Genomic DNA, 13,953 nt, shown 5'->3' on the forward strand with positions numbered 1-13,953 from the left:
GCTGGCTGTCAAGATGCAGGAGAAGCGGTCACTACAGCAACATGTCAGTCAGGTGAGGTGTACATGGGTGTCATCTACTCTGTAGTTAGACTGTGCTAGATGAGAAGTCTAGAGGAGCTGGCTGTCAAGATGCAGGAGAAGCGGTCACTACAGCAACATGTCAGTCAGGTGAGGTGTACATGGGTGTCATCTACTCTGTAGTTAGACTGTGCTAGATGAGAAGCCAAGAGGAGCTGGCTGTCAAGATGCAGGAGAAGCAGTCACTACAGCAACATGTCAGTCAGGTGAGGTGTACATGGGTATCATCTACTCTGTAGTTAGACTGTGCTAGATGAGAAGCCAAGAGGAGCTGGCTGTCAAGATGCAGGAGAAGCAGTCACTACAGCAACATGTCAGTCAGGTGAGGTGTACATGGGTGTCATCTACTCTGTAGTTAGACTGTGCTAGATGAGAAGTCCAGAGGAGCTGGCTGTCAAGATGCAGGAGAAGCAGTCACTACAGCAACATGTCAGTCAGGTGAGGTGTACATTGGTGTCATCTACTCTGTAGTTAGACTGTGCTAGATGAGAAGCCAAGAGGAGCTGGCTGTCAAGATGCAGGAGAAGCAGTCACTACAGCAACATGTCAGTCAGGTGAGGTGTACATGGGTGTCATCTACTCTGTAGTTAGACTGTGCTAGACGAGAAGTCCAGAGGAGCTGGCTGTCAAGATGCAGGAGAAGCAGTCACTACAGCAACATGTCAGTCAGGTGAGGTGTACATTGGTGTCATCTACTCTGTAGTTAGACTGTGCTAGATGAGAAGTCCAGAGGAGCTGGCTGTCAAGATGCAGGAGAAGCGGTCACTACAGCAACATGTCAGTCAGGTGAGGTGTACATGGGTGTCATCTACTCTGTAGTTAGACTGTGCTAGACGAGAAGTCCAGAGGAGCTGGCTGTCAAGATGCAGGAGAAGCAGTCACTACAGCAACATGTCAGTCAGGTGAGGTGTACATGGGTGTCATCTACTCTGTAGTTAGACTGTGCTAGATGAAAAGTCCAGAGGAGCTGGCTGTCAAGATGCAGGAGAAGCGGTCACTACAGCAACATGTCAGTCAGGTGAGGTGTACATGGGTGTCATCTACTCTGTAGTTAGACTGTGCTAGATGAGAAGTCCAGAGGAGCTGGCTGTCAAGATGCAGAAGAAGCAGTCACTACAGCAACATGTCAGTCAGGTGAGGTGTACATTGGTGTCATCTACTCTGTAGTTAGACTGTGCTAGATGAGAAGTCCAGAGGAGCTGGCTGTCAAGATGCAGGAGAAGCAGTCACTACAGCAACATGTCAGTCAGGTGAGGTGTTCATTGGTGTCATCTACTCTGTAGTTAGACTGTGCTACATGAAAAGTCCAGAGGAGCTGGCTGTACAGATGGTTAGTTTGGATAATCAACGTGTCATATTAAATCTGATGGGAGATACACAAATTGATCTTCTCGGTTCAGGGTGGGTTTTAATCTCCTAATCTGGAGAGCTTCTTGGCTTCTTCTCATCATGGAACAAAGTTTTAGACTTAGTAGTCTAAAGCAAATTATTTTGAAATGATCTCTTCACTTGGTTTCAGACTAAAACTCTTGCTCCATCCACACCTCTGACAGGGAGGAGGTATCTGAAGGGCAAGGACCAGAGTACAACACCAGTCTCCACGGCAACCCAGAGTGTCAGTCGTCTACAAGCTCTCCTGTCAGGGAGGAAGACTTGTCCCAGTGATCTGCTGGAGGAAATGTTCCTGTAAGTACTGGATCAAAATGGATTGCCATCAAAACTTCTCCATGAACCAAACAAAAGAGCTTTACAGTGAAGAAACAAGAAGCTGCATGTGGTGGATAGATATATTAGGTTGATCAGTTCAGTTTATTCACAACAAAGAAATGGTGATTTTAAACATTCATAAATGAAAACACAATGGACAAAGACCGTGGATAGTCAAGTGACAAAACAATTGAGTGGTAAGAAAGCTATAATGTCTATCTGTCGTTAAAATTAAGACATTTTCTTTCTTTTGATTGACATGTTCCTGGAACAGAATTGAGGGGGGGTGGTAGCTAACGGTTATCTCAAATGTCCATGTACTAGAACCAGAAATACCTTAAAAATGTATTGTCATCAAATATTTTTAAATACTAAGCGTGCCACAGAAATAATGCAACTTTATCCAGATAGTTGTTCACAGGTCTTTGTTTACAGTCTGTGTCTAAGGAAACATTCTATTTTTTTGGACTTTCAGACTTTGAACTACACTATGTAAAATTTTCAGGTTTGCTTGAAATATTGTAAAGCTTGGTTTATTTGTATCAGGGAATGCAGCTCAAATCCCAAGGCTAGTATTAAGGATAGGATGAGTGAGATGGGAGCCATTTTCTGCAAACGTTACTCACAGGTGAGCGCTTATTAATCCATGTAAAACTCCTCTGTGCTTTGTCTTGAATGGGAAAGCTGGCAAATGCTGTGCAGCAGGATCTTGACGTCATTTTATTGACGTCAGATGTTCCTTTCCCAGCTCATCCTGATGATTTCACTTTAGAAGACAGTATGTCACAACGGAAACAGATATATTTGAACATTGTTGACGTGCTACAATTCATTTTTGACGTAATAAGGGCTCAACGTCCTTTTACAGGCATGAGGATTTCACAGAACCATTTCCCACAAAAATAGGCTTGGCTACTCACTCAATACTGCTTAGTTAACATTGAACAGAGTTAATTGTCCAAAGACTTGAGTTGTCAGCCTTCGAAAAATGGGCCTTTTTCAGTCATGTGCACAGCGAATCAGGCAATGCTATCTGCCACATTGGACAGGAAGTAGCACAGCCGATGAATTACATGTTGGACAGAAAGTGAATCAAGGTCCTTGACCAAAGAGATTTTGGTTTACATGAAATTCTGATTCTGAGATGCGTTTGATTGCAAGGCTGTTGTAGAAGTGGTATTTAACAGTTGGTGTGTTGTACTCTCCTGGTAGGGGGGACATCAATCCAGCTGACAATGTTTAGAGTACCCCGTTCTCCCTTTTTTTTTTTTTTTTTTCCATAGTATGATACCGTGATCGTTCAGTGACATTTCATTCATTTTAAACAAAAAGGTTGAGGGAGTATGGTGATTTTTAGTTTACGAAGTAAATGGAAATTAGACCTACAAGAAACACCAAACACCAAAATTTGTTTGATGAAATACCATTAATACTAGAATTATTACAGGTAAATGGGTTCCCATAGCAGAAATGTTGGGAACTGAAAACACATTTCCCAAGTCAAAAGTACATGGAACCGAAAAAATGTTTCCCTACATTTCTGAAATCCTCATGCCTGTTTTAGATTTGAAATTTCTCTAGGACATCTCCATGCAGAAGTTTATCTGCATGGCCTTGCCTTGTCCTTAATAACATAATGCACGGTGTCATTTATAAAACTATTTGTAGGACAAAGAATGGCTTGGATACATTTTGGTATGGAGCCATTGGTTTTGCCAGTTGTGAAGCTGGTGTAAATATATCTGACATTTGTCATAAATCTGTTTTGGCGACAATATGTTTTCAGCCTTCAGACGATCACCCGGGCTCTCATGAGGATTTCGCACAGAGGAGACTACAATTGGCTGAGAGTTTGTACTACAAAGTTCTGGAGAATATCCTTGTCAGCGAAAAGAAACGGCTGCAGGGCAAAGACCCAAAGGCTGTTTTGACGGTAAGCATTGCCTGCCAGATTGTGTTTGTGCTCATATTTCCGGTGATGTCCAATTGGTGTCAATTCTGTATCACTGTACATGAATAGCATTGACTTCCATATTTACATGCTGCTTGGGGAAGTGAATTGATGATGCTGGTTGGTTAAGTAAATTGATGATGCTGGTTGGTTAAGTAAATTGATGATGCTGGTTGGTTAAGTAAATTGATGATGCTGCTTGGTTAAGTAAATTGATGATGCTGCTTGGTTAAGTAAATTGATGATGCTGCTTGGTTAAGTAAATTGATGCAATGTTTGTTCCTTAATACATTAGGACTTTAATATTTGAAAATGTGAAGAACAAGGTAGCTGGAGCCTTAAAGGAAAAAAAATCTGAAAATCAACGCTCAATAGACCACTTAAAACTATGCACAAGTATGCTTTAATTTATTTTTTTTTTTAGATTTTTATGAATTTTGTAAAAAGACTAAAGGCATTCCAAGCATTTGAATTGTAAGGTGGGCTTGATGGACCATACCAACAAACAGAAGATTTTCCTAACTCTAATCACGACACTGAATGATGGAATAACTATTTTTACTCATGAGTAAAACATGACTGAAACAATGTTCCCAAAAAGTTCATTCTTATGGTAAACATCAGGAAAAAACCGTGATGTGACGTCCCTAGAGTTCCTAGATAACGTCAGTATAGCTCATGAAGTCCACTGTGGTATTTAAATATTGAATGCCTTTCAACACTCATTAAAAAATCTGAAAAAATGAAAGACGGTATTTTTACGCATGGTTCTCAGTTGTCTGGGTGATGAACCTTACTTCATATTTTGGCTTTCTTCTACTTTAACAACCACTCCGGAAAATGCCTAAGCATTCAAACCTGCATGATTAATGGTGGCATGAGCAAAATTCAAGAACACGATTTCTGATTAGCAGATGTTTTCTGATGGACATCAAAGGTGGGTTCCCGGAGCTATTTTTGTAAGGCTTTTTATCGTGTATTAGTTTTAACGGAGTTCTGCGAAAGTTACTTTCTCTGCAGCCGACATTTCCTGATGAATTTACATGTATTTTGCCCTACAGGGTTTACTAGAGCAAGACATCTTCCACAGATCTCTGTTTGCCAGTTGTTTAGAGATTGTGATATTTTCCTACAACTCGCAAAGGTAATTGTCAGATGATACGAGTCATTGTGAATGAGATGTAACGCTGCTGCTTGGTAAAGAACCATAATGCTGGTCGCAGTCTTATAAGTGAAATATTCTGGAGTATGGTGTAAAACACCAAATAAATAAATCATGGTAAAGAAAGTGACATTCAGATTTTTGAATAGAAATAAAAACATCTGTTTAAAGCATTTGAGTATTTGAACTCTTGAGGGCTCTGTGCACCATTGATGATGGGTTTTTTTTATCTTTATGTTTACTTTCTTATTAAATTCTTGTGGATTGCATATATAATATGCCCTAAGAAAAACTACTTCCAATTATTCTGACTGGAATAACATGAATCAGAGCAGAAAACAGAACCTTGTGACATCATATATGCTCATCATGCCATAATCAAAACGTCTCATTTATTTAATTGATTGCTGTTCTATGCTGTACTCAAGACTATTTCACTTATACCACAGCAGTGAGCATTATGGTGGGAGCAAACCCACGATCTGCAGGTTGGGAGCAGACTTTCCCATGTATGGCCTCAATGTCGCTTGTATAACCAGTCCTGAAGTTCGTATGCATAGGCATTTACTTCTGGTCAAGGTATTTTTAGATACCCTTTTCAGTGGAATATCTGAATACGTTAACTGCTGCTTTTTGTTGTCTCTTCCTGGAAGTCCAGACAGGATATAAATGTGACACTCTACTTTTCGGAAGCTTACCAACATTCATTTATGAAGATTGTTGTATGAGATTGTTCTCATCCATCACTTTGTAATTCTTAGAGTTCAAGTATTCTTTTATTAAATGCTTTGACTTTGATAATCTAAATGCAAGCAAGGCTTAAGGTGATCACTTTCTGTTACTAGGATATTCCCCTGGATTGTAGACATATTTGATATGGCACCTTACCACTTCTACAAGGTGATAGAGGTACTGATCAGAGCTGAAGAAGGGCTGTCCAGAGATGTGGTGAAACACTTGAATCATGCAAGTATTTTAGACACTGCTATTATTTTTGTAGAGCTGATAGAACCCTTATGGGTGACTGTGAGGTCACAAGCTTCTATTAACCTCTATCTACATTGTAGATCAGCTCTCGCTTCAGTCAGATTGTAAGATTTGTATTGTTTGACAGGACACATTTTTCTAGAGATTCCAGTTGTCAAAATTTTCCCTTAAATCATAGTTACAGGAATTTGTCTGGATTCCTTTAAATAAACAGTAAAAAAAAAAAAACAGGAAATAGTTTAAATGATTAGTAAGACCCTTACCTGTCGGAAGAGTTAGTATTTATCTCTGATACAGCTGACATTTTGTCGTTTATTTCTCATGAGAAAAAAGGACTAAAAAACAATGTGCAGGAATCTCAAATCAGATTCTCAAGAGACGGAGTTATGGGAATCCATTTGGAGTCTGCAACACATTAACGGAGAAGACAACAAAACCCAAATAAGTTAGCCTTTATTATTTACAAAAGTGGGGTAGAAACAGACGTAAATGTGGACAGACATTTCGTTTTGACATGCTTCATAACTCCATAATTCAACTTTTAGTCTGAAATTTTTGCGACGTAGATGATGCGCCATGTTAGAGAAACGGCAAACATGATGTCGCATCACTCATACCCTATGCTCATACCGTAGATAGGCAAAACAAAGTTCAAGTGATATCTGGAAAAACAGCTGCTTTCTCGAGTTTAAGGAAATACCTCCGATCTGATTGGTTCAAACTGATGGCATGGTGACGTCTTTGATTACATCGTTATTAGTAATTTTGCTCACTTTGAGATGTCTCTCATGCAATGTGTCAGAAGTAATATGGTATGTTTTTTAAACTTCATATGTAATATTATATCCATGCATGTACAGGGTGTCCCAGATGTCGTGCACCATCCAGGTTGAGGTTGAATGCTTGAGCTACAGAGCGGTGTGTTGCCTCATCTGTTCCAAACATAAAAACCAATTCAGCTCTTTCTTGTACTGTTAGTTTATTAGCCATAATTAACTCTGAGAGAGAGAAAAAATTAAAATCAGTATTAAATCTGAAACACAGAAAAAAAAATTAAAATCATGATGGTGCACAACTTCTGTATATGTGTGTGTGTGTGTATATATTTGTACTATTGGCATCTCTTGAGGAAAATGAGCCCTGTCTGAAGATAAAGGATGAAGGGACAATGGTGATGGTTGTGTAGCTGATTCAGAAATGGTGTGTCTAGACATGAAGTGTTCTTCAAGCCTTGAACTTCGATGGTTTCAGATTGAAGAGTGTATCTTGGAGAGTTTAGCTTGGCGGTCTGATTCACCACTGTGGGATGCAATAAAAGCACAACAAGGCAATTTACCTACGTGTGAAGAGGTAAGCTCTCTGCTTGGTACTTCTCTGCCGTGGCCTTCATGGCCTGGTGGTTAGTGTGCTACCGCAGCACGACTCAAAGCCTCCCCCTATTGTGATCACAGTGAGTACAAAGTACAGCTCATGTTGGCTCTCTGTCCGGTCCTAAGTAGGAGGGTCTACCAGCAACCTGCAGATTGTCCTAGGATTTCGTCCCACCCTAATGCTGGCCACTGTTGTATGAGTGAAATATTCTTGAGTACTTCGAAAAACACTGATCAAATAAATAAAACTTTGACCAGGGGGCAGTGCAGAGTGAAATGTAGAAAAGTAAATTACACAGCTGCCAATCACAAGGCACGAGGTGTGGGAATTTGTAGATTCACTCGCTTTCACTGGTCTTGAAGACACTGCTGACAGTAAACAGTTGATGAAGTTTGTAGGGTCGTTTGCAGTCTTGCATTTGTTAAAAACTCTTTATCATCCTCCGATATGGTGTACAATTTTGTCCATCATGTGTGTAAAAGTTTGAGTCACTTGCCAAAGGTCTGTGGCTTACTCCACCTTTCTGCACCCTAAAACTGACTGCCGTTGTATAAGTGAAAAGTCCTTGAATCTGGTGTTTAACAACAATCAGTCTGTGACAGCCTGTTACATGTGTAATCCCCAGGTAACCTTACCCAATCAGATGGAGTCCGGAGGAGGATTACCCACAATAACTGGCTCCCCGCCCGTACATCCAGCTGTGAAGAGACTTGTGGTAGGGGAGGCCCGCTTCGGATCTGCGAAACCTAAAGGTACTATACACAGTCTGTCCTGACTGCCCATAATCTATGCATAGCAGATATTGCCATAGTGTATTTCTTTCTCATTGTCAGTGATCTAATGTTACTGTAACAGTAGTTTGAGCTTTGTTTTGTCCAAAACCGTCAAATATTTAAAAAGTGGAGAAACATAAAAATTACAGTAAGTGTAGATGAAGGTGCGAAAAATGGTTGTGAATGTGGTCTTACATTTATCGTAATCTGCACTAGGATTTTGTCTTTTTCAACAACAGATGTGTTAAACCTGGATTTGGGTCATATTTGTATTTTTAACGTATTCTTAAATATAACGATAATTCAGAATAAATATGTATGGTTGGATATAGACAAATTTATATTCAAATATATTTATTAGACAGGCATAGCATCCTTATTTAGAACATAATTACCCTAAATGACCATAAATTTTGTCCGTGACTAACTTGCCCATTTTTCCTGATTCTGAAAGTTCTGTTGATTTTAGAAAGGTCTTTTTGTTTGGAACAGGAGATGATACTCTGCTGGAGAGTTCCAAGTTTCAGCACCAAAAACAAAATTTTGTGACATTTATTTGCCTCTAAAAATGCACTTTGTGGATGAAAGTGTAGGTCATTTAGGGTATAGAAAGAACAATAGATACCAAGAACTGGTCGCAAATACCCAATAAGTATAGAAAAAAATTTGCAACTAAGCATCATTTTTGTGTGGTCTTCTCTATTAAGTTTGTTATTCTCTGGATGCTCTAGCATATGCAGTTCCCAGGATACTTTGGAGTTTGGGGCTATTCATAGATTACAGGGTGGAGAGGGTGAGGTTAACACAGCTTCATGTTATGCTCTGAAAGAGAGACTTGATGACCCATATACCTTCACAATGATTTAAAGTGTTGAAGTCTCTTCCAAAGTTGCCGTTAAATTTACAGAAACATTGAGGAACTGGGTTTTTTGTGTGGACACTTAACTTTCCAACACTGACCAATGTAATCCAATCTGCTTGCTCTACCTGCAGACCCGCTGACCTCCCCTACAGGCCCCTCAGCCGCTGATCGCTTCAGCTCCCCAACCCCAGGTAGTGCTAAACGGCGTCTGTTTGACAGCACCACAGCTGGGGAGACTCGCACAACGACCACCATCCCTGCAGCAGCCGTCTCCCTACTCCGTGATAAAGTCCCTCATACCAGTGAGGCGGGTCAGAAGAGTCCACTAACAGCAACAGGGATTATAGCTTTCCAGAGGGCTCAAACAGAGGATGGACAACAGGTGCGCCAGTTACCTCCCTTAGATCATTGATCATTTGTTGGTAATGTATAGTTTCACTAAATCAGCAAATTTAAAGGGTTGGGATGTATCATTGGACTATGCCAAGTGAATTTGAAGGGTTGTTGTCCTGTAGAAAATGGCATGCTGAAGAATATATAATTTCTCCAATGTTTCATTTCTAGGTGCTAATCAAACTCCCTATAGCAAATACCTGCACACTGGTCTCAACAACTCAGCTGTCCTCCAAAAACAGCACCCCAAGTAAAGCAGTGCCTAATAAACCCAAGCGCACAGGCTCCCTGGCATTGTTCTTTAGGAAGGTGAGAGGACTTAATTCTAATGTTTAATTTCGTCAATTCCAGTTTTTAGTTTGACCAAGAATATTTTTCATGGTCAGTCTAGGCTTTGATGCATGTATTGAACACTTTATGATTAGCCACTTGGAAAATGCATATTAAAAAATTGTGGTAGTTTCTTTCTGCCGGAAATAAAAGCTTTTAAAGTTCAAATATATTAGAGTTTATAATTCTGTTGGCCGCGCTTTTGTGTTGTTTGTTTTACCTCTGTCATGACAGAATCATGTATTTGTATTTCATTGTTTTTTGGGAAGAGTTCTTTTTTGACAGTTTTTGAACAAAGAATAAAACCTTACCTCAGACATTGTCGGCTGCTTTTTATCATTAAATATATGGTCGTGTGTCTTTGTCAGGTGTATCACTTGGCAAGTGTGCGTCTGCGTGAGCTCTGTGACAAGTTAGAGGTTACAGACGATCTGCGGAGGAAAATGTGGACGTGTTTTGAGCAGTCGATGGTCCAGAATGTTGAGCTGATGATGGACCGACATATTGATCAGCTCATCATGTGCGCTGTCTACGTCATGGCAAGGGTAAGTGTCTGCACTCAAAATAGTCTTCAAAATAACATATTACAGAAGATAGTTCAGGATACATCAGTTGTGAATTTGCTCAGAGGCTGCTTTTTCTATGGGAGTGTGTTTGATTTCACAATAGGCTGTTCCAGTTATTAAGGATTCTATGAATTCTGTGATTCTAAAAGAAAATTAATTTTTGCCAAACTTATGTCCTTGAGAATGGTTTAGATAAATAAAGACATTGAAATGCTGCAGGTGGACAACCAGCCTCAGTCATTCCAGGATATCATGCGGTGTTACAGACTACAACCTCAGGCAGGGAGTCATGTAAGTATACAGTCTACTGTCATGATAGCCTTTTGTTACAAGGGACCAGCATTTATTACTTTAGCACCAGCTGCCTTAAATCCTCAGCTAATTTGACCACCTACATTGTTCCTTTTGAGTACATTTAGAAGACTGTTGCTCTACTGGGGCAAATTATTTTAGGATTTTTGTGAAGACTTAAATGCCCCTTTTTAATCATTTTTGATTTTAATCTGTAGTGTGTTTTTATACGTCTACAATTTTCATCTCTGTCTGGACTTCACTGGTCATGTTTGTTGAGGATGTAGGGTAGCTTCAATTTTCTTGCCTCAAGCAATTCTAGATAAATGCACTGTGAGCTTACAATTGGGAAGCAGGTTTCCGTCCACATGACTAATATGTGACTAATATGTGACTCAAAAGCCTTAGACGTTTGCTCATTCACACGGAGACTGTTTACATCTTATGTAGAAGAATGAAACCAGTTACCCACAACTTGTACAGGCTGAAAGTGCTCTCAACTTAGAGAATTATGAAATAACTTGATTTCAACTCATGCAAAATGTAAAGAACACATTTTTTTTCATTGCACAGCTATGTTGGGTGCAGTGATTTTTGTCAATCAATTGAATCTATTTCAGTCTATGTGGCCCATGTTAAAACAGTCAAATTATACGAAAGTGAAGAGTATTTTTGGGTAGTGCATGATTACTTCAGGATTTTACAGTACCCTCCACTCACATCACTAAGGGTGCTAGAAGCCCACCGGGCATGTTGAGAATATGTCTACAACCTGACACCCCTCTGACATTCATGCTGATGTTTCAGGTGTACCGCAGTGTTCTACTCAGCACGCGTCGGCGCCGCACCTCTGGCAGTAGTGACAACAGCAGTAAGAATGGAGCCAGCGGTTCCTCCTCCCCTGTTAACCTGGCAGAGGAAATCAAGGACAAAGACAAGAGTAAGTTTTGATTGAAATAGCCCAAACTTTTTCACAGGTGGAGCTCTTTCTCTAATTTACTTCTTTTCAATAACATCTAGGAGTTGTATTTCAAGGTAGAATAGAATATTTTAAGTTCTATTTCTTTGTTCCCTTCATGATATTTTGTTGCATGTGGATGAGAAAAATTTTCAGACTTTTAAGTCTTAATTGTACATGGGAACTACAGATTTACCATACATGTATTTTTCAGTTTCCTTGTCACCTACCAGATTTATAGTTATGGTTTTTATGCACACAGAATGCCATGTTAAACATAATTGAAAAGCTACTTGTTCATATAGATATAGGCTTTTGTGGGCGATGGTGGCATAATAGAAAGATAATAATAGATAATAATCTACCTGTACCTTGTACTGATAGGTCTGGGTTCAGTCTTTTGCTCACAGCTTAAGACTTCCATGTATAGTCTTACAAAAGAATGAATGATTATGGCTTAACGCCACATTGGCAATATTTCAGCCATATTGTGGCGAGCGTTACATAAGAGGAATAGACTATGATGTTACTGAATGGGTCATTGTCTGGTGTTTTCAGCATGGCATTTCATTGAGGTAGCACTATAATTATGTTGGCACAGGTCTCGCCTGCTACAAGAGGGCACTATCATGTTACAACCGAAATATTGTTTAGAGGAACATGTAACTCCACACAGGCATTGAATTTTGTAACTAACTTTTACAGAGCGAGCGGAGAGTCTGCACATTCGCTCTTCCAGTACCCTTCCTGTACCCCATCCAAACAGCCAGCCCCCAACCCCGACACGGTTCTCGGGTACAGGGTCAAGTTTTGAATACGAAGAGAGGGGTGATCTCATTACATTTTATAATCAGGTATGTATCACAGCCACCTTGACCTACATACTGTGTGCCATTATAAAAAAATGATAATGTTTAATGGGAGGCCATTTCTCGCTCTACGGCAGCTTGGTTTATAAGCCACTGTTCTCTTATAGAACACAAGAAGTAGGTTACCAGCTTTTCCTCAAAGATGAGAGGGCCCAATAGACTGCTGCTCAGCTGTGCCACAAATTACTTAGACAAGAAAGGTTCCAGAATGAATCTCTTTCCAAGTCAGAGGAGGGTATAAAAATAAAAAGGAAAATTCTTTATTATTTGTGGGAAATGAGGACTTACTCTGTACTTATTCCTATTAAAGAGATGTATGAGCTATCAAAAAGCCCAGGAAAACCATAACAAATGTTAAGATCAGAGAAAATAAAATGGTTGAGTGTTAATTTCATTTCATTCTTTTTAATGCTGGCTCACGTGTAAAAAAAAAAAAAAAAAATTAATTGACCGGCTCCGATGACTCGGTAGAGCATCCGCTTAGGGGCTGCAAGATCCAGGGTCAATCCTTGGTCGTGTCACACCTAAGACTTTAAAAGAGGAAGTTGCAGCTTCCTCGCTTGGCGTTAAGCATTAAGGGGAAGTGCAATGACTGATTGACCCGTACCAGTATAATGGCTCGGGTGGATCAGCTTACTTGCTCTTGGTAAGCTATCTCATTGAAGCAGCACTAGATAAAAAGAGCAGTGGAATCTGTCCTGCAACAAGGAGGCACATAACACGTACATGCACTCTGAGGACTTCTTCATCATCATGACTGAAAAATTGTGACAGTAGAAGAAAATTCAAATATCAATGAAATACCATTGAAAAAGAGACCATTTCCTCGCAGGTGCATGTCATAAATAAGATTTTTATATGTACCTCCAGTTGATAAATAATAAATAAAGCCTGCGCCAAAATCCGCTGTGGGTGATTCTATTTTGCCCAAGAACTAGTGCTGAAGTCTTCTGTGTTGGGAGGAGAATTGCCGTCGAAAACCGCTGAAGTGCTATTCATACATTTCCAGTGGAACTCTTCTTCCCAGAAGGTAACGAACAGTACAGTTGGTTTTCCGCTTGACGATCAGGAAACTGGAATGTTGGACGTAGGTTCCGAGTTTACATGAACAAGCCGGCAGTTTTAACAACTCTCATTGGCTGAGAGGCAACACACCCCCAGCATAAATTACAGGGTGTTAAAGATGGAGGATGCCATGGACTCAGCAATTTATGCCAGCTTTGCAGTTTCGAGGCTTTACATGTATGGCGAGGAAAAATTACAAAATGATGCAGCAGGCACCACCAGATAGAAGAAAATGTGCTCTTTTCAGCCTATAGTGTCATGTTTTTCAGTTTTCTTCTCCTTTGAGTTTGACATTGAACACCGAACACTCACTCACTGACTCACTCAAAAAAATTAAATTGGTGTTGCCCAACATACAAGTCGTGTATAAATATTTAATACTGCTGACTTATGGGAAATCTCATAGATTGTGTCTTCAGATGCTTTACTTGAAAACTTGCCCGTCCAAAGTAAATTACAGCTGGGAGACTTTATTTGTATTTCATTTGTAGGTGTACGTTGAGAAGATGCGAATGTTTTGTGTTAAATTCTCATCTCAGAACAAAAAAGGGGTGAGTTTTGCATTACTTCATCTTTGATAATAATGGTTA

The 13,953-nt window shown here is 39.8% G+C and overlaps 1 protein-coding gene across 3 annotated transcripts in view; it reads left to right on the forward strand.

Annotated features, from left to right (window-relative positions):
• Positions 1-13,953, forward strand: part of LOC135466072 (retinoblastoma-like protein 1) — a 29,917-nt gene that overhangs the window by 9,211 nt on the left and 6,753 nt on the right. For all 3 annotated transcript variants that reach the window (XM_064743490.1, XM_064743491.1, XM_064743492.1), the window contains exons 9-22: positions 1,598-1,764; positions 2,332-2,413; positions 3,572-3,718; positions 4,798-4,880; positions 5,744-5,864; positions 7,137-7,235; positions 7,882-8,008; positions 9,023-9,273; positions 9,456-9,593; positions 9,983-10,159; positions 10,400-10,471; positions 11,279-11,411; positions 12,135-12,283; positions 13,855-13,914. In XM_064743490.1, coding sequence (XP_064599560.1) covers positions 1,598-1,764; positions 2,332-2,413; positions 3,572-3,718; positions 4,798-4,880; positions 5,744-5,864; positions 7,137-7,235; positions 7,882-8,008; positions 9,023-9,273; positions 9,456-9,593; positions 9,983-10,159; positions 10,400-10,471; positions 11,279-11,411; positions 12,135-12,283; positions 13,855-13,914 — 1,806 coding nt within the window. The remainder of the gene's footprint in view (positions 1-1,597; positions 1,765-2,331; positions 2,414-3,571; positions 3,719-4,797; positions 4,881-5,743; positions 5,865-7,136; positions 7,236-7,881; positions 8,009-9,022; positions 9,274-9,455; positions 9,594-9,982; positions 10,160-10,399; positions 10,472-11,278; positions 11,412-12,134; positions 12,284-13,854; positions 13,915-13,953) is intronic.

This window comes from Liolophura sinensis, chromosome 5 (genome assembly GCF_032854445.1).
Source record: "Liolophura sinensis isolate JHLJ2023 chromosome 5, CUHK_Ljap_v2, whole genome shotgun sequence".
In the NCBI taxonomy this organism is placed as follows: domain Eukaryota; kingdom Metazoa; phylum Mollusca; class Polyplacophora; order Chitonida; family Chitonidae; genus Liolophura; species Liolophura sinensis.